This window comes from Antechinus flavipes, chromosome 1 (assembly GCF_016432865.1).
Source record: "Antechinus flavipes isolate AdamAnt ecotype Samford, QLD, Australia chromosome 1, AdamAnt_v2, whole genome shotgun sequence".
Taxonomy (NCBI): domain Eukaryota; kingdom Metazoa; phylum Chordata; class Mammalia; order Dasyuromorphia; family Dasyuridae; genus Antechinus; species Antechinus flavipes.
In genome coordinates, this window is record NC_067398.1 from 119,496,053 (window position 1) to 119,517,051 (window position 20,999).

General features: G+C 34.3%; 1 protein-coding gene across 8 annotated transcripts in view; it reads left to right on the top strand.

Moving 5' to 3' along the window:
- Window positions 1-492: 492 nt before the first annotated feature.
- The window catches only part of SPEF2 (sperm flagellar 2), a 235,389-nt gene continuing 214,882 nt past the window's right edge, over window positions 493-20,999 (top strand). For 7 of the 8 annotated variants that reach the window (XM_051989705.1, XM_051989711.1, XM_051989718.1 and 4 more), the window contains exons 1-2: window positions 493-601; window positions 13,512-13,614. In XM_051989705.1, coding sequence (XP_051845665.1) covers window positions 544-601; window positions 13,512-13,614 — 161 coding nt within the window. In that variant the 5' untranslated portion in view covers window positions 493-543. Of the gene's footprint in view, window positions 602-13,511; window positions 13,615-20,047; window positions 20,134-20,999 lie in introns of those variants that run through there. The other variant, XM_051989746.1, reaches the window with a different exon arrangement.

Consider the following 20,999-nt stretch of genomic DNA (forward strand, 5'->3'; position numbering starts at 1 on the left):
TTTAAAAAAAAAAAAGATAATAGGGTAGCTATAAGAGGGAAAATGTAAGTCAACATGAAATCTTTTTTTTTTCTTTCCCAATTTAAAAACCATATTATTTTTCTTTTCTTTAGACTTTAAAAAATTGTTTTGGAGGTTTAACTTCTTTCTTCTATTTCTGACTTGGAAATAATTTCGGTGTATGACTTACTCCTTCTTTCAAATTCTTCTGCTCCCTCCCTAGGACTTTTTTCAGATGCCTGTATCTTTTACCATTAATTAAATCGAATCCCGAGAGCCTCTCACCTGTTGCACCTTTGGGGCTTTTTGCGCCTGTGCTGTACACCTTTCGAGCTGCCTAGCCCGAGCCAGGACTAAGCCCTCTCCTCCCCAGAGGCTGCTTAGGACTTGACTCCTCCTCCATCCTTAGAGACAGGGAGCCCGAGCTAGGAGACACGCCCTTAGCTACCGGTTGCCCCTAACAACGAGAGGACGCGTCCCGCTTCTCCAAACGTATCTCTCCCGCCTGCAGGTGCTTACTACACAAGGGGAGCGGGCGAAGCCATGTCGGACATTGTATGCAGGTGGTTAAACCAGGAGGTGAAGCTTTCCCGGACCGTGAGTGAGTGACCGACGTGGGGTCTGGTGGGGTTGGAGAGGGGAGGGAGGAGCCCCTTTCTCCACTGAGTTGGAGGACGGAAGGGCAATCTGCCCTGAGTTTTTGGTGCAGAAGGCCTAGGTAACGGCCCTTATGCACAGCATCATAAGTAGAGCAGGAAGGGAGCTTTGACATATTCTTTTGGAGGTTATTTTCAATTCTCTCAATTTTATGGGTGAAGAAACTGAGTACCAAAGTGATTTCCTTGAGCCTTCACGGGTAGTAAGGCTCCCAATTTCCCAATCTATGAGGGGATCTTACTTCAGAGAAGATTTTTTTTTTAGCTTGTAGAGGGCCATGGATTGACCTCCTTTGGCAGTTTATAAGACCCATTCTCAGAATAATGTTATTAATAAAAAAGATAAAATACATATGTTCACAAAGAAAAACAATTAGTATAGAAACATAGTTATTAAAATATTTTTTTCTAAAAGTTCACAGATCCCAGATCAAGAGGGACTAGGGCTTGACCCCCTTAGCTATTTTCCTCAGTAGCCTTTAATTTCTCTTCCCACCACGGGACTAATCTCATAGTCCCTCTCTTTCCAATCCCCACTGTTATATACTGCCTTGTTAATGTAATTAAGATTTCACATAATTTCGTATCATAAGGAATTTGCTTTCTCATTTGAGCAAAAAAAGAATTTATGAATGTTTCTTTTACTGTCATAAAGAGAGGGCAATATCAGACATTAAAAACAATACTTGAAGGATATCTTATATTATAGATTTATAAGTGGAAAAGACTTTAAAGATTATCTTATAGAACCCCCTTTTTTAAAGTTAAGGAAACCAAGGACCAGAGAGATTACATTATTTGACTTGCTCAGATGTTAAGTACTGCAAAGTAATGTAATTCAAACTTAAGTCCTTTCAACTCACATTTAGCCTTCTTGATATTCATCTTTGTGTAACATCAATTACTATCCTTGCCTTATCTTGAACTTTCCAGCAGCACACACTACCAATTTCAGGATTGTTCTGAGTATTCGGGATGATAAGAAGGATTCATATTTATAAAGCATTTTTAAGGTTTGCAAAGTGTTTTATACACATTATCTAATTAGATTCTCACAGCAGTGCTGTGATGTAAGTGCTATTATGCTTACTATTTTACATGAGAAAACTAAGGCTTATACAAGTTGTCTCATTTGCCCATTTTCACACAGCTAAAAGGCATTTGATATACAGCTTAAGTCCACATCATCCTTAACTGCAAATCCAACATCCTATCCACTATTTCTATTTCATCATTAGAGATTGTTGTTCAAAATTCATCCTTAATGCCCATCTCTTAGGGAATAGCTGAACACATTATGGCATATGAATGCCATACTATTGTTCTATAAAAAATGATGAGCAGGTGGATTTCAGTAAAACCTGGAAAAACTTGCATGAGCTGATACTCAGTGAAGTGAGCAGAACCAGGAGAACATTGTATATAGGAACAGGAACATTGTGCACTTATCAACTTTGATAAACTTAGCTCTTCACAGCAATACATTGATCTACCACAATTCCAAAAGACTGGTAGTAGAAAATGCTATCCACATCCAGAGAGAGAACTATGGAATCTGAATGCAGATTGAAGCATACCATTTTCACTTAATTTTTTTTCTTGTGGTTTTTCCCTTTTGTTCTGATCCTTTTTTTCACAGTATGATTAAGGTGGAAATACAATGCTTATTGTCTTTGGGAGGGAGGAGGATAAGGAAAAGGAAGGAGGAAGGAAGAAAAAATTGGAAATCAGAACTTTATAAATGTTGAAAACTATTATTAAGTGTATTTGGTGGACAAAATAAAATACTATAAAGTAAGGAAAAAAGGATAATCAAAAAAAATCTCTGAAGTATGACAGCAACTTTATCACTAAATCTCTCTGAAGTTTTCTTTTTTTCTTTCTCTTTTCTTTTCTTTTATTTATTTTATTAAAGCTTTTTATTTACAAAGCATATGCATAGCTAATATTTCCAACATTGACCCTTGTAAAACTTTTTGTTCCAAATTTTTCCCTCCTTTTTCCTACCTCCTTCCCTAGCTGACAAGTAGTACAATACATGTTAAATGTGTTGAAATACATGTTAGATTCAATATATGTATACGTATTTATAGTTATCTTGTTGCATAAGAAAGATCAGATCAAGAAGGAAGAAAAAGAAAAACTGAGAAAGAAAACATAATGCAAGCAAATAATAACAGAAAGAATGAGAATGCTATGTTGTGCTCCACACTCAGTTACCACAGTCCTCTCTCTACATGTAGATGGCTCTCTTCTTCACTGAATAATTGGAACTGGTTTGATTCATCTCATTGTTGAAGAGAACCATCAGAATTAATCATTGTGTAGTCTAGTCTTGTTGTTGCCGTGTATAATGATCTCCTGGTTCTGTAAAGCTAAATTTACACAACTATAAAAGAAAAAGCTTGGACTAAATGGTTCCCAAGGTGCCTTCCAGATTGTAATCCTGTGATTCAATTTGGGGCAAAGGCTTACTTAAATTGGAATTATCCCACACCTGCAAACTGATATTCTAGGATTAGACCTCCAGTGGTCTAGCATATGAACAGACTGCTATATCTTTGTGGTAAAAGATGGGATTAATTTCTATAATGATTTAACAGCCTTTATGCCTTAGTCCCATCACAGAGTGAATTTCACCTACCAGCAGACTCATATGACACTTACATTTTTACAGCAATATGCCACATCAGTTGTGCTGGTTTTATTTGTCCCTATTGGTTTGGTAAAAAATTCATTAAACATTTGGTGTCATTTTATCTCTGGACTTTTGCCAAAGAGATTTATAAATCTTTCCTTATTATGGTACCAACCAGCTTTTAATAGCATTGGTTTCTTTGATATAGTAGTTACAGTGTAATTCCATATTAAGGCCATTTCTATAAAGTGAATCAAAACTTTTTAGAGGAAAAGTCAGTCCTACTTTGTGGACGGGGAAATTGTATCCAAAAGAAATTAAGTGCCACAAATATCGGCTTTTGTACAGTAGTGATAAATTTTCACTAACAGTCACTGGATTTTCAAAAAACACATTGCATTCTGCAACAGAATCTGAATACTGTTCCTTTACCAAACTCCAACTTCTACACTGATAAATAACAGGCAAAATCAAATACTCAGGGCTATCATAGTCCCACTGTGGATCTTGTCTCCCTAAAATATAATATTAATAGGTAATATTTGGTATCTTTTGCATACTCAAAAACTACCTCTTCTTTCATTACACAACCAAAAATGCAATATTAAGCTATTAATTTAGATTTCTCTTTAGTAAAATTGTTACCAGATTGCTTAGCCTAATTTGGCTTATTTATTGGCTCGATACAAAAGCATTTGCTCAAGAGTCTCCAGGGCTCAATTGCAGCATTGAAGGGCTTAAAATAGATATATAAAATTAATTTTTTTAATAGCAAAAGAGTAACACCATTAAAATTTCAATCAATTTTGGTAATGCCAGCTTGAAAAAAGAGGACTTATTTTAAGTTTTAAAAAACTAAAGCTCTTCAAGTCCTAAAGACATGGGCTGTTAATGGAAAATTCCCAGCTTATGCTTCCCTGGTGAACAAACCTGGTGCTTGTTAGCAGAAATACCCTTGCCTAATATAATGCTAGAAACCCCATGTACTCTCACTATATATTACATGTAATTTTTTTCATTTTAACTGCTTGGACAATATATTGAGAAAGAGACAAATCCCCAGAGAAACAAACTCTAGATGATGGTAGTGCTTTTCAAAGTGAAGTTATACCTTGGGTTGTACTTGGAAACAGACATCACTGGAAAACATAAACAAATGGTGCAGTATCTCCCTTGCTGTTAAAACACATAATTATATAAACCATTCTGTACTGCCTACACTAAAACTTTTAGATGATAATAAGGAAAATGGGCAATCATATTCAAGATAAAGTAACTTAAAAAAATTAATTTTCCAATTGCAATAAAGAAAGAATTACAGATTATAAAGCCATGAAAGTTTTTGCAGAAATGTGTTTCTCCCACCCAAATATACTTTGTTTTATAGAATTTTTTTCTTTATGGTTGAACCATGAAAGGATATTAAGAAATTAACTCTTGAATCATTTATTTCTTTGTATCTCTTATGATAGTCCATATGCTATCCTCATGTAATATAATCCAAAATTTATGAAGCAATGAATAATTTGTTATGCTAGATTAATTTCCTTGGAAAGAAATACAAGGATTCAATCATGGGGGAATGCTTTTACTTCACAGCTCACTTACTGGGTTCCCACTTGGAGTGAAAAATGAGAAATTTTGATTTTGATATTTCTTAGGAAAGGTATGTGAACAACTACCCTGGATATCAGGTTCCCAATCTATGAAATGAGCTATTGGGACTAAGCTACCTTTTAATCACTTCTAAATTCTACAATCCAGTGATAATCCTAAAGATCTGCTCAAATATAAGAAATAAAATATGATTGACGAGATATGTCCTTTTGTTGCCTCAATGACTCTGATTCTGCTTTGCAAATTGAAGAGAAAAAGCCAAGTAATGAAGCCTAGGAAACCAACAGATATCATTGCTCATACTATTCCTATGTAGCCGAAAGGTTCTTTTTTACCTGCATAGTATGTGACAATGTGAGAAATAATTCTGAATTCTGGTAGAATCAGAACATAAACTTCTGGGTGACCAAAGAATCAGAATAGATGTTGATATAAAATGTTGAATGTTAACTACTATTGGTAGCTAGAAAGAGCCAAGAGTTTAATCAGTCATATTTTTTCTGCATCTCCCAGCAATCATAGACTTTGAAGGGGAAAAAATCTATTTGAAGAGATAATGAGATTAAGGGATCTTTAACTGATGATACTTAATATCCTTTTAATCCTTAATATATTCAGTATTTTCATCTTAATAACACTATAAATTTGGCATCTACTACCTTTATATGCCTGTTAAAATAAAAATTGTAGAGATCAGTAGATTACAAATTAGTTCTATTACATGAAAATCCAAATATATTTAAGATTCTGGCATTGAGAACTGAAATGAAGTAACTATTTTATATACAACCATTAAACTAAAAATATTCAAGTTAAATGTAACAATAATTTCTTTCAGGGCTAAATCTAATCTAAGGGCTAAAGAAATTAATTAAAATAACTCCTAAACTATAATAGAACATGAAAGACTAATCTTAGCATAAACTTTTTTTAAGTTTAAACAATTCTTTTATAACAGAAAAGAGCACATGGATGATAATACTGCCCAAAAGCTTTTGAATAATTCTTGGTGCTTTTTCTTATTTTCCCCCTAAGAAGAAGATTCTATTTTTTTACTCAAGGAAGAAATTATTCATTCATCAATCAAGTTTATTGTTATTCACTTGTAATATTGTTGTTCAGTAGTCTTTATGACCTTATTTGGGGTTTTCTTGGCAAAGGTGCTAAAGTAGTTTGCCATTTTCTTCTCCAGCTTATATTACAGATGAGAAAATTGAAGCAAGTAGAGTTAAGGGACTTGCCCAGGGCCACACAACTAGTTAGTGTCTGAAGCCATATTTGAAATCAATTATCCTGACTCTAGGCTTAGTATTCTACCCACTGCACCATCTAGCTGCCTTTCAGTCAATTAACATTTGTTAATGAATACTGGTATAATGCACAGTGCTGAATACTTGGAAAATTCAAAATTAAATCAAGCCTTCTGCCCTTAAGAACTTTATAGTCTTCTAGGGATTGTTACCAAAAAACCAAACATTTAATTTAGGTAAATGAAAGCCCTTTCAACTCCATCTAGCATCCAAACCAACTTAAATATAAAGAATTTCAAAGGACTGGCAAACTATTTTTACTAGAATATATTTTTAAATAGTTGTATGGACATATGATATTCAATATATGTCAGTACTGGATTAGACAATATCATATGATAACTTATATTTCTTATGTATTGCAAATACCAAGTGTTTAACCAGACTTTGTCAAAGTTATAAAGTACTATTCAAAGGAAACAATGCATAGTAAAATTTCCAAATAGTTTCCCCACCTACCCCTGCCCCTATCCTGGATGTTGTAGTCATAGTAAAACATAGGATTTTTTAGATTAATATTGTTGTATAATCGAAGAATTTTACAGAGAGAAATTTTGAGCTAAACTTTTTTCTCTTAAACATTTTATTAAACTGAGAGGTTAAGGCACAGGCGTGCCCAAGGTTAATTAGGGGCAGATCCAGGTCTAGAACAATCTTCTCCAGTGTAGGGCTTTTTCCATGAATAATCACAATCCTAATTTGTCTCAAATTTCAGACACTATGTTCATCAGAAATTTTATTCCTTTTGATATCAATGCAACAGTTTGATTTCTTTATTCTGTGCATAACCTGGCACTATTGTACTTTATAGCAGTGTGGCTCAGAATGAATATTAGTTGAGATAGTGAGTACAATAGCATTTAGGCATTGTACAAATTAAGATCAGACTATTCATCTCATAAAACTTTGTTTTTCAAATTGCCAAGAAGAGGATGATGGGCAATAAGGTAATAAGGTAGCAATTAAGGTTTAATGCCAAATATTAAAGATGTTTGTAATTTCTGTTAAATGCTTGAAAGGGATAGATTATCAGAGTTTATGGTTTCAATCTCATACTGTTGAAAAAATTAAAAAGAACTAAATTAATTTTTCAAATGAGCAGACACAGGTTAGCTCTTTATTTTGTGAATATAGATCTTTTAATGAAGTCATTCAAATTATAGTGGTATTGTTCAGTCATTTTCAGCCAGATATTTGAGTCTTTGTGATGCTATTTGGGGTTTTCTTAGCAAAGATACTGGAATGGTTGGCCATTTCCTTCACTAGCTTATTTTACAGATGAGGAGACTGAGGCAAACAGAGTTAAGTAACTTGCTTTGGATCACATAGTTAGCAAGTGTCTGAAGCCATATCTGAAATCAGGAAGATGAGTCATCCTGACGTTCTAGGTTTGACATTTTATCCACTGTGTCACTAAGCTGTCCCAAATTATAGAATAGTACCTGAATTTTATTGTTAATTTTTTTTCCACTGAGCAATGTAAGGGGGATGGGAAAGAGAGAAAGAAAAGAAATTTGGAATGTAAAAAAAGTGCTAAAAATTATTTTACATGTAATTGGGGAAAATAGAATATTAAATCTTTTTAAAGTTCCATTATTAATGATAAAAGAAAAGAAATGTGCTGTTTTTATAATTAATGCTATAAGAATCAAGGCTTTCTAGGATATATTTTGAATTCTTTATCATTAGAAATGTTTGTGTAGAGCTTGACTGACAGCTTTTGAGGCTTACTAGGGAAAGTGTTCAATCAGTAAGTTAATAAGTATTTATTAAGCACCACTAGACCTTGCACTAATCATTAGGGACACACAAAAAAAGAACTGTCCCATCTCCCAAGGAAATTATAGTTTAATTATTGGGAGATTAAGTAGAGAGTTGGACTGGAAAATCTTTAAGTGGTTTTCATATTTTCAAGATTCTCTGACTACTTCAATAGTCTTAAAGGACATTAACTACTACCTGGAAGGGCCTCCCCATTGATGTTCCATCAATCAGTAGAGCTCAGCTATCACATAGCTTAGGAACAAACCGAGTTCTGATGCACGATAACACCGTATTTATACAGTAGTTTATACAAAAAAATAGAACAGAGTTCTCTGTGTTACATGAGTTTTTCCATTGTCTGGTGGAAAGATCTAAGGATGTCTCAGTTCTGGTTCAGGGTTAAATGAAAATTTAAAATCTGACCTATCTATGTTTATATTTGGAGTGGAAGCTTTTGCTGTAGACACAGACACAAAAACAGACTCAGTTACATATACATTCATATATGTCATATATGTATATATGACATATATAGATTAAATGACACAGATATATGATAGAAGCAAGCATAATTATTTGAGATTGAAATGAAATAAAATGTTAAGTGCAATAAAATAATATTTGGGGCAGAAGAGGAGAATAAGTTAGTGACTAGATCATTGCCATTTTTTCTCTTGCAAATATAATTATTGTTGCACTGAATAAATGTGATTACCAGGTAGGATTGAGAAGGGAGTAAGTGAGAAGGGATTAAGAATGGATTTAGCTACTACCCTCAATAAATTCAAATTATTGGGCTTATACAAACCTCATTGAATTTTGGAAAAGAACTACAGAAGGTGTATTTTGTCCCACTTTTTTTAAAGAGAGAAATGAGTGGAATCGATAAATTATAGATAAATGAGCTTAACATTGCATCCAGGAACAATTCTAGAACACATTAAATGGATATGTATCATCTGAAGGCACCTCTATACTTACATATGGATTTTTCCAAACAAATTAGGCCAGGTTCAATGTATTTTGTGGGTTCATACTTATAAAAAATAAGCTCAGGAGCCCTTATCTATGCATTTACTTTAAAAAATAAGCCAGAGGACACAGCCCATAGCAAATTCTTTCTAGGAAATAACATAGGAAGGAAGACAGCAACACAATATTATTTATATAACCTCGGGAATACTCTTCCACAAATAGTCACATTATCATTTGGAAGAATGGTCACACATAATAAGCATTTATGGAAAAGCATACAACGTGTAAGGAGCATGGAGTCCTCGGGGTACACATTTGGAAATGCACACCAGTAGGGGGTATTTATGGTTGTGGTGCATGTGTAAAAGTATGTGTGATCAGAGAAGGTGAGGAGAGCACAAGTAGGGAACATGTCGGAGGGCAAATTCAATAAGTAACCCCTTCTTCCTCTGCTCCTACTGGACTTCCTCCAACAGGTCATTTGTGACTTGCAGTCCTTGCTATGTAAGTGTCATGACATGTTGCTCTCCAAAGGTCTCATGGTACTTGCTTGATGTCTGTGTTTGCTGCCAGAAGGAGCTATTTAGCACAAGATTCTCTCTCTGTTTCCTCCTTCTGGCTTCTGAATTTAGCAGGAGTCTTCTGCAGTTGATAGCCTCATCCAGCTGGTTACCACACTAGGGAAAAATCTAGAGATGCTTTTATTCTCTTAGATTGAGTGTCTGTGACTCTCCAGAACCTTGTCTATGATAGACTTTTCCTCTGCAAAAAGAGAATCCTTGTCTGAGGATTCTAATCAATATCTTTGTAATACCGAAAGACCAGTTGGCTAAGTAATACCTGCAGGTATTAAGTCTATTTTTTAAACCTTGCTTTCTAGGTCACCAAGAATAATGTCTTGGTCTCAAGGCAGTCAAGAGAATGTTGTCATCTAAACTGCATCAAGAAACATATTCAGAACTATTCAGAGGATTGTTCCCCTTTTATTGTACCTTGGACAGAGTAATGGAATATCTAAGCAATGGGAACAGAATTTTAGGAAGCATATGGATAACCCTGTCATTTTGAGAAGAGTAGCTGAGATGATGGAACTGGTAAACTTTCCATATGAAATATAATTTAAGGAAATTGGGACATTTAGGAAATAAAAGACATAGTGGGAGACTGATAGCTTCAAGTACTTGGAGAGACCATTTTATGGAAAAAATGATATTATTTGGACTGTTTGGTCATAGAAATTAGAACTAGAGATAGTACATACAACTTTAAAATGATTCATATTCCAGCTATATACATAGAAAGCCTCTTGACAATTAGGGCTGTTGAAAATGGAGTTGGTTGTCTCCCTTCACTGCCTTTAAGGTCTTTGAGTAGAATTGGATAACCATTTTTCTACAATGTTGTAGAAGAGTCTTTTGCTTGTATTGAATAAGATGGACCTTTGTGGTCCCTGTCAATTCTAATACTATATGTTAGGACCTACTAATATTTTTACATCTTTCTTCTTGTCAATGTAGTCATGTATTTAATTCATGTGTCAGGACATTGTTATCTGGAATAAATATTATTAAAGAAGAGATTTTGTGATAAATTTTGATCTTTAGCAAAGATTATATGTAGGATTTTCAATTTCATCAATAGAATCTAATCCTCAATTTTCAAGGTGTTTATCTTTGAAGTTATATTAAAATACTAAGAAGGACATGGAGAAATGCAGACTGATATTGGGCCTGTAAGTTCTCATCTCATTCTAGTAATGAATGTTAAGTCGTACACTGCCCAAAATATGGTAGCAAAAGTTAATGAAATGGGAAGAGATATATCATCTGATTCTACAATCCATAAAAGAATGTTATGAAAATGACAGAAAAAGGAAATGGGCTGACAAAGAAATACTTCTAGTGCACTGTGTTTTTGATTCAGAAATCATGCTTATTATGAGTGCACCTAACAACTTAAAAGATGATGATTTTTTTTAGAAGAGATATGGAATTGTTTGTTTTTTTTAATAGTTCTTTTCTTTTATTTTTAAAGCTTTTTATTTTCAAAATATATGCACGGATAATTTTTCAACATTGACCCTTGCATAGCCTTGTGTTTCAGATTTTCCCTTCCTTCCCCCCACTCTCTCCCCTAAATGGCAAAGAATATGGAAATAATTTGGAATAGAGCTCCTTTGCCTTTTGATTATATTTTGCAGAAATTTTAAACTTTACACAAAGTATACCATGTTATATATACTATTCAATCAGTAAATATTTGTTAAACACCTACTAAAGCTCAGTTGTCTTTTTTTTTTTTTTTTTTTGCCTTTTGGTTCCTGAAAGATGGGTTATTATTTTTGAAAATAATAGTCAAAGAAAGGTAAAATTTATCCAATTAAACCTTAATTATTGACAAGAGAGGTGTTCAGAGAAGCTCATTTCTCTGCCCTCCAGCCTTCCAGTCAGAGAGGAGAAGCACCTGGTACATGCAGTTTTGAGAATCACAGACACAGAAATAAAGGTGGCTAGATACTCTCCACTACATTTTTTAGGAAGCTACAAATGACAAAAAATGCACGTTGATATCAACTTTTTCCCCCAGAAAGAAGTTTCCATGCTGTCTCAGTTCTATAGTATATGTCATCTGCATCTATGAATTGATTTCACAGTTGCACATTGAGCATGCAGTACAAAAAGTAACTGTTAGATCCCTGCCCAAGAACTTCCAAAGGCTTTCTCTTGCCTCCAGGATCAAATATAAAAGCCTGTTTTAGCTGTAAAAGTACTTTGTAACTTAGTCCCCTTGTACCTATGAAGTCTTCTTATACCTTATCCTTCTATAATTCAGTTAGTCTGAACTCCTACTAGCTCTTCCCACAAGGTCCTTTATTTCCCAAAGCTCCTATGCATGGAATCCTACTATCTGCAAGAAATGTTTCTCAGTATTCCTTAATATCAGTGCCTTTCCCCTGAGGTTTTCACAAATTTATCCTGCATATGTCGTCTTTGTATTTTTTTTTTTTTTTTTTTACTGCTCTTTGTCTCCTTCCATTAGATTGGGAGATCCTTAAAAACTGACTTAATTTTTTTTTGTTTTCATTTTTTATCCCCTTTGTTTAGTCAAGTACCTGGCACTTGTGGTGCTTAATAAATGCTTAATTACTTAACTGATCACTCTATTTGATACTAGACAACTAAAATAGCATAATAAGATTCTTTAAATATTTTAGCATCCATGCTTTTGTTTTTAATTCTAGCATTATAGTCATAGAATATTAGAATTGCAAGTGACTCTACAGATCATCTCATTCAATTCTTTCATTTTTCACATAATTAAATACACACAGAGAGAAATAAGGTAATGATTCAAGTGCAGAGACAAAGCTGGGATACAGTTCTCCTGAGCAAACATACAGTGCTGGTTCTACTATGTGGTTTATCAACTTCACTTCTGTTTTATTTCTGTCTGTGGTTATCTTTGGCAGCTAATTGGAACAGTAGATAGAGTACCAAACCTGAAGTCAGGGAAGGATTCCTCTTCCTAAGTTCAAATCCTGCCTCACACTCTTACTAGCTATATGATCCTGAGCAAGTCACTTACTCCTGTTTGCCTGTTTCCTCATCTGTAAAATAAGGTGGAGAAGAAAAAGGCAATCCACTCCAGTGTCTTTGCCAAGAAACTCCAAATGGAATTCTGGAGTAGACTCTTTCCTTTCTTCTTTCCTCTTTCCCTTGTTTCTTCTTTCCCTTCCTCTTCTTCCTCTTTCCTTTTTATTTTCTCCTTTCCTTTCCTTTCTTCCTTTTTCTTCCCTTCCTCTTTCCTATTTCCCTTCCTCTTTCCTTTCCCTTTTCTTTTTATTTTCTACTTTCCTTTCCTTTCTCTTTCCTTTCCTCTTTTCTCTTCCCTTCTCTTTCCTTTCCTTTTCAGGTTGGGGTCATTTGTCCCCAGGAACTCTGTTCACTGCAGACTACCTAACAAGAGCTTTTATCTCAAAGCATCTGTCTTTTATATCTTCTTTTGTGCTTTTGTCTTTGCCACTGTTCTCAATCAACAGTCGTAGTCAATTACAGAGAATTCATATAATCTGGCCAAGCATGAATAAAAGAATTCATCTATACTGTGCCAAATTGCTATATTTTGGCAGTACTAAGTTTAGCATCCACATCAGCAAAGGGGAACTAATATCATTTAGTTGTCTCTTTTTCTTTTTCAAAATTCTGCTCTTTGCCATTTCTTAGCCATATACTCTCATGATGGCTGGTCTATGAACTTAGTCCCTCCTAAATCCTCCAGCATACAGAAGGAGGGAGTTGGGAGTAGGCTTGCTCCCAGACGAACTTGCCCTCCAGTCAGGGTAAAGAGAGGAGGAGACCGCTATTAAAGCTCAGTTGTCTTTTTGTTTAGGTTTTTTTTTTTCTTTTTGGTTCCTGGAAGATGGGTTATTATTTCTCAAAACTCTATTTTTATAACTCAAGGAATTAAATATTTTTTTGTTTTGTGTAATTTTAAGAGTTTCATATGTGTTACATTCACTGTTTTAAAATATTTACATCTTTTAAAATTCAGGTCCAAAGGCACTTGAAAAAGATTTTTCTAATGGCTTCTTACTTGGAGAACTTCTGCACAAATATGAACTTCAGGATGACTTTGCTCAATTTTTAGAAGGCAGGTAAGGATGCTTTTATGCACTGACTATTTTTATTGTTGGAACTTCATGATACTACTGAACCAGAATGAAAAAAAGACAAACAAGCGTGCCTTAGAGGCTACAAGGGTACATGCCTGCCCACAATTCTACTGGGCTACTGAAAAGTTTTAGAAAATACCCTGATGGCTATTCCCATGCTTTTCAACTTGGAAATTGAGAAATTAGCTTGAGTATCTTGTAAATGTCAATGGCATGGACAGTATTAGAGTAGATTGTGTAATTAAAAGTCTTCCAGTACTTTTTTACTTGAGATTTATAACAGAACTTCTCAAAAGTGTGGTCTAGAGAATACATAGGAGGTCTCTGAAACCTTATGAAAGGGTTTACAAATTCAAATTTTTTTTTATTTCTAATATGATAAACATAAATATAATTCACATAATCAAAAACTCTTAGAACAGATCCTCAATAATTTTAATAATATAAATAGTATAAAATATGATAAAAAGTAAAAAATTTTAAAGTATGAAGTTTTGAGAACAAAAGTTTGACAACTACTGATTTAAAGAACCAGTTACAAATTGTGTGGTTCCCTCCTCTCCTTTAAGAAGAGGAAAAGAACAAGAGGCATCTGGGCAGAAATGATCACATCATAAAAGTAAAAGGATACTGATGGATAATGATAGGAAGCTCCACAGATATGGAGTTCTTTGATGCTCATGGAAACACCTTTGGAGGCCTCTCCCCACCAATTCTTAGAATGCTACTACCTGTTTGATGCCCAGGTATCTCCTGCTCTATATCTTCTCTCTGAAAGGGGTTGAACAGTAAGGCTCAAGTAGATAAGCACTGGTAAACCTGTGGGTTCATGTATTTTGGGAGTGAGTTGAGAGTGAGACTGATTTTAGTGATTACACAAGGGATAGTAGGTGAGTCGGTGCAGATCCTAGCTGGATATTTGTGAACTGATGTGAGAAATGCTATGTACCGGGAGAACACTGCTCTGATTGCTCACTCTATACACACATTTCAACATATATCAGCTGAATTAACTATGATCAGAGTCTATAAGAACATACTCTGTAGCATACACCACATTGGATTCATGAATATGAGCTCTTCCTAATTTGTTTTCAAGAAATGATTAGATGGGACCTTGGAGTGATCAAAAACATCTCCAGTTATGATTGGTGCTGCTTTAAGAATTAAAACATTTGTGTTGTCATAGATTTGAAGATACTTCCCCTCACTAATGTATATCACATCTCTCTTATGTGTTTTTTGAGATTGGCTCTGGCCAAAAATTCATTAACCCATTATTCATTAGCCAACTAGTGAAGAGTTTCTTTATTCTTTAAAGAATACGTAGCCTGGCACTAGTTCCAATATTGAAAGCAACAGAGCAGATTGGAATACGTGCTGAATTTCCATCACAGGACATGGATTCAAATCCTGGTTCTGCAATATAATATCTTTACAAACATGTATAGCCATTTCTCTAGTCCTCCATTTCTATAAAATGAAAAGATTGTGCCAATTATCTTCTAAGAAACCTTCCAGCTCTAAATGTCTAATCCTGTGATTCATTCTAACTTGCATTTCCAGTACATTCCAACATGTGGATGTGTCCTTCCAAAGCCTGGGATCTCCTTCATACTCTTACACAAGATGAGGCTTGTTGTTGTTGCTGTTTGTTGTTTTTCAGTCAATCATGTCTAACTCTCCATGACCCCACTCAGAGTTTTCTTGGCAAAAAATACTGGAGAGGTTTGCCATTTCCCTTTTTGGCTCATTTTACAGATGAGAACACTGAGGCAGACAGAGTTAAGTGACTTGTCCAGGATCACATAGCTATTAAGTGTCTGGGGCTACATTTCCTCCAGACTTAGTGCTCTCTGTGCATGATGAGGCAGTAGTGAAGGCCTTTAAAAGAGAATAAAATAACTCTAGAATGGGTAAATTCTTTTGTGTTTTAAAATGTCTTAAGCTCCAAAGTTAACCTTGAAAAGCATTCTTTTCAAAAATCTAAGCAATAAAGAGAAAAAGTTGCCTGGTACTTTAGGAGATATTTCCAAGCCATAGTCATCTCTTTTGTATTACAATCACTCTCAAACTCCATTATTTCCTCTGTTTGGTTGCCTCCCTTCACATCTCCTATGTGGCCTCAGCCTCAGAACTTGTATTTTGTTGGGGATTAGCTATTTACAACATCAAGTTGAAGAGACACACTTTGTGCTTAGTAGAAGGTAGTATTTTGGTTTTGAATTTTTAATGCATAACCAAAAGAGATGATTCTGATCAAAATAAATCAGAATAACAGTTATAATGGGTCTGTAATTATTGAGTCTAATTCCCCTCTTCAAGCTGAAAGGAGCCTGCTAAAAAAGAGGATAGCCATGTGGTTTTATTGACGTAGAAGAAGCACTGGAAAAATTGTTCTTCTGTACCCACTTCCTTCATTACTTCCTTCATTATCAATCAATCAAACAATAAAAATTTATTAAGTATCTACTTTGAGGCAACTGCTGCGGTTAGTGTGGGGTTACAAGGACAAAAATGAAAGATACTTCTTTGAAGGAACTTATTGTAGTCACTTGCAGGAGACAACATGAACACATATTGATTTTTTGAGAGAACAAATTAAATTGAGGAGGAAGGGCTCTAGTGGTTGCAAAGATTATATGAATCATATTCCTACCTAACCTGGAAAAGCAGTAGGCTAGAGAGAAAATTTGCTGTGCTATATACATTTGAATCTTGAGCTAATTTCTAAATTTCTAGGACACACTATTTTAGTAATTCCCTTCCATACATTACCAGTTTTCCTTTCCCACTCCTGCCTTTCTCTTTTACCATAATATATCATGGGAGGGATGACGCAGAATAAGATTAACCCCAACAGTTGAAATATTTTGAGCTACTGAGTCAGTTCTTATTTCCTTTTTTCTCTTGCATAAGATCAGACATGGTCTTTGAAGGCCATTACTATTCTGATATATTGTCATATTCTGGTGTCTGGTGATGATGACTTTGTTGTTAGAATGGTCCTTTTGGGAACAATCATTTCTAAACAGAAGGAAATTATTCACACCCCTGCTTCCCACATGTCCTCATGTTCTACAGAAAATCTAGAATTCAACTGGTTGTGGTGGCACATACCTATGATCTCGGCTAAAAAGAGGACTAAGGTTGGTGCATGTTTTGCCCTTGGGAATTCTGAGTTGCAGTGGACTAAGCTAATCAGATGGTCTGCCCTAGTTCCAGTATCAATAATATGGCGATAATTGAAAACACCAGGCTGCCTAAGAAGGAGAGAACTGGCCCAGGTCTGAAACAGAGCAGGTCAAAGCTCTAGTGCTGATCAGTATTGTGATCAGGTCCATGAATATCACTGATTTTCTGGGCAATGCGCTCCTTAAAAGAAAACAAAAATAAAAAAAGAGCATAGGATAGTAGAGAGAAAAAGAACAGAATTTAGATTTTCCAGAGCTTTGAGAACTGGCTCAAGCTCAGGACGGATTGTCTTCATATAATCACAAAGGGTTTATTTGCAAGTCAATCTTAGCCAAATGATATTATGTGACATTCTAGGGTCACCAAATTATATCAGGATTCTTTCTGAAAGGGATAAATTTGATTTCTCACTAAGATAAACATAATTTTATCCTTCTGGATCAGTACTGGGAAACCAGATATTTGAGCAGCAGAATAATCAGCCATATTCAATCTTTGGTCCTACTCGTCCTCTCTTAGACCATACCTTTATGGCTGTCACATAAATCAGCAAATATATTCTGAAAAAAATTTTCTTTTCTCTTAGCCTTGAAAATATCACTTTTAAACCAATTCCCAATTCTGTGGTCCATTATCTTTTGAAATTATGTTTAAAGTTTGAAAAAAAAGCTAAAAATATTTTTAATAAGAAGCATTAATTTTTTCTCCTTCCCACTTCCTTGCCAAAAGAAAAGTAAAATCTATGCTCATTATAATCAGAATTATGTTTCATTCTGTGTCATTTTTATCACTACTATGAAGATGGACAACTATTTTCATTATTATTACTTTGGAATCATAGCTGATCATTGTATTGGATCCAAGATCTCAAATATTTCAAAATTACTCCTTTTCATGATGTTGTTTTTATTGTATAAATTGTTCTGATCCTGTTTACTTCATTGTATATCAGGTCATAGAAGTATTTTCAGGTTGCTTCAAAGTGCTTTTGGCCCTTTTCACATTTCTTAGGAAACAGTAATGTTCTATTACATTCATATAACATAATTTATTCAGCAATATTTCTTGGTTTCCAATTCTTACTATTACAAAAAAGCTAATATAAGTATTTTTGAGAATATGGGTCTATTTCCTATTTCTTCCATTTCTTAGATCAAGTAAGGGTATCATCAGTTACCATCTTTTAGGGACAGGGCTCCAAATTGTTTTCTATAATGGCTATGCTGATTCATATCTTTATCCAAAGTTCTTGAATGTACTTGTTCTCCCATAGTCCTTCCAACATTTGCCATTTGCGGGGGTTAATTCTGTGAACTGAGTACAAGGTAGAACTTCAGGACTGCTTTAATTTTCATTTCTATTATTATTGCTGTCTTGGATTCTTTTTCTTATAGCTGTTGATAGCTTAGATTTCTTCCTTTGAAAACTACCCGTTTATATCCATTGACTATAATTGAGGAATCATGCCTATTTATCTTTACATTTTACATTTTTTAATATGCATAGTTAAAATCTAAGGGGTAGCAATAGGAACTGAATCTGTGATTTCACTGTTACAGGGAATTTCTTGTACCAATGAAACTTAGCACCTTCTCTAAAAATTATAGTCTTAGAGAATAACTTAAAATACTGAAAGATTAAATGACTTTCTAAGAGTACCAAAACTACTACTGTGTCAGAAGTGAGAGTTGAACATGGGTCTTCTTGGATTTGAGGAAAATTCTTTTTATGTTATATTGCTTCTCATATTGGAGTAAAAAGTTTGTTTTTAATTCAGCTTTAAAAAGGATTCTAAATTAGTGAAAAATATAAAATTGTTATAATCCAATTTTGAACCTTCCTTATAGTATAGAGGTGACTGCATTCTCAAAAGTTATTTAAACAGAGGACAACCTCCATAGATTTTGCCAGGCTAGAAACAGACTTTGGGAATGGGCTCAGACATGAGATATATATTCTATCATTCAAGAACCAAATAGCCCAGTGTGGGGTAGTTCATCACCAGAAGAATGATCCTAATTTTTCAGTAATGGGAACGTGAATGAATTGTGATCTTTGTTGCCACTGGAAGAAGTTTCTATTTGGATGAAATCAGTGTTCTTTCCAAATATCAAAATAAAGCACTAGTTTGAAGGCATTTGCCTTGGTAATTGTCCATGTTGGGGATAATATTCCTCATTTTGAAAGAAGAGTCTGCCTATCAATGTGGTTAGTTCTCTTGTTTAGGGTGAAAAGTGAGCATAATATGTACAAAAATGAACATGAATTTCCCTGGGAGGGTAAAATCTCCTCTCTGTACAAGAGAGTTATTCCCACAACACACTGGGCATCAAGGGAGGAGAATGGAAGTCCCATGACAAATAAGAAGAAAGGGTAGAGAGGGAGAATACTTTTCCCAGAATACTTATCTTGGTTCTTAAGAAGTCATCATTTACATCATATGCTTGCCTCTAGAGCAAAGAAGTCCTTAAGGTTTAACTTATCTACAAACAACTGTAGCACAGGAGCCCATAATGATGATTATGTTGCATTTATTAAAGCTAGTTTATGGGATCACCATTTCTAATTTGTGAATAGATTATGTTCTCAAATTTTGAAAATTGTTTGGAACTCAGAAAGCATTTCCCATTAAAAACTATTTTAAATGATAGTTACATACATTACAAGGATAAACTACAAAAATAACCCATTTGGCAACTAAACTGACATGTGAGTGCTGTTTACCCTTTGCTCTGAACTGTTAAAACTAGGAGCCATTTTGGGGCAGAAAGACTTTTTTTTCTTTTCTATTTCTGATAGAAGTGCCACTACAAGGTCAAAGTTAAAGTCAGTTTATGTTTGGCATATTCTGTTCTTTTTTTCTCAACCCTCTACCAATTCCCAGTGACCTTACTTTCAGGTGCCCACTATGCCTATTAATACTTTAAGTCTTCACAATACCATCCTACCCCATCCTGTCCCATGCCCCATATAATTTTGTTCTTCAAAGTTTCCGGTTTCTTTTCTCCTTGATCAAAATATCCTGTTACTTCAGCTAGGCAATTAATACCCCATTTAAACTAATTCATATGTCTTAACCCTTCCATAAACATAGAATTTATAAAAGAAATTGATTCGTGCCATTTTAAGTAATGTCATCAAAAGTAAATGGAAAAAAATCAGGTGGCAGGGGGAAAATAATTTTTATTTGTTCTTTTCACTATTCCTGTTTAGACTTCATCTTGGAATCATGGAAACTTGGTTTTCTCTAGAACTCGGCTTCTTAAACTGTGGGTCTCAACCCCATATGGGGTCTCACAACTGAATGTAAGATTTGCAAAAGCATAATTTACAATAAATAAATGTTTTATATGTATATCTATTTTATATTTCTATATACTCAGCCTTATGTAAAAATTTCTCTGGCAAAAAGGAGTCATGAGTGGAAAAAGTTTAAGAAGTCTTGTTCTATACTGGGTCTATATCCCAAAAGAGATCATAAAAGAAGTAAAAGGATACACATGTGCACAACTGTTTGTAGTACCTTTTTTGTGATGGCAAGGAATTGGAAACTGAGTGGATGCTTCTCATTTGGGGAATGGTTGAATAAGTTATGGTATATGAATGTAACAGAATATTATTATTTAAAAGAAATGACGGGTAGGCTGATTTCAGAAAAGCTCATTCACAGGTCCACAAAACAGTACATTAATGTGCCTGCGATCTTATTGGATTAAAATTACTAATTTTCCCTCCAAATTTTCATTTTTTTCCCTTTTTTTTGATGATTTGATGAGAGTGAGGTAAAACCTCAGAATTGCTTTAATTTGCATTTCTCTAGCTATTGGTGACTGGGAGATTTTTTGTTTGCTTCGTTCCTGTCATTTTCTCTGTGGCTATGCATAGCCTGGTTTTCTTCTATTAAGAACTGAGTCACATTTTTATATCATTTATCCATTATAGAAGATTCTTAATCTCACAAATTTGAATCAGTTCTCTAAATATTTTGGGAATAAGACTTTTGTAACTTAAATTATTTTGCAAAGATTTTCTTCCAAGTGAGTCCCTTTCGATCTTAACTTTATTTGGTTTGGGAGGCAAAAAGTTTTTTTTTTTTTTTTAATTTTAGATAACAAATACTATTATTTTAATTTTAAAACCTATGATCTTTTCTATTCCTTGTTTAATGAGCT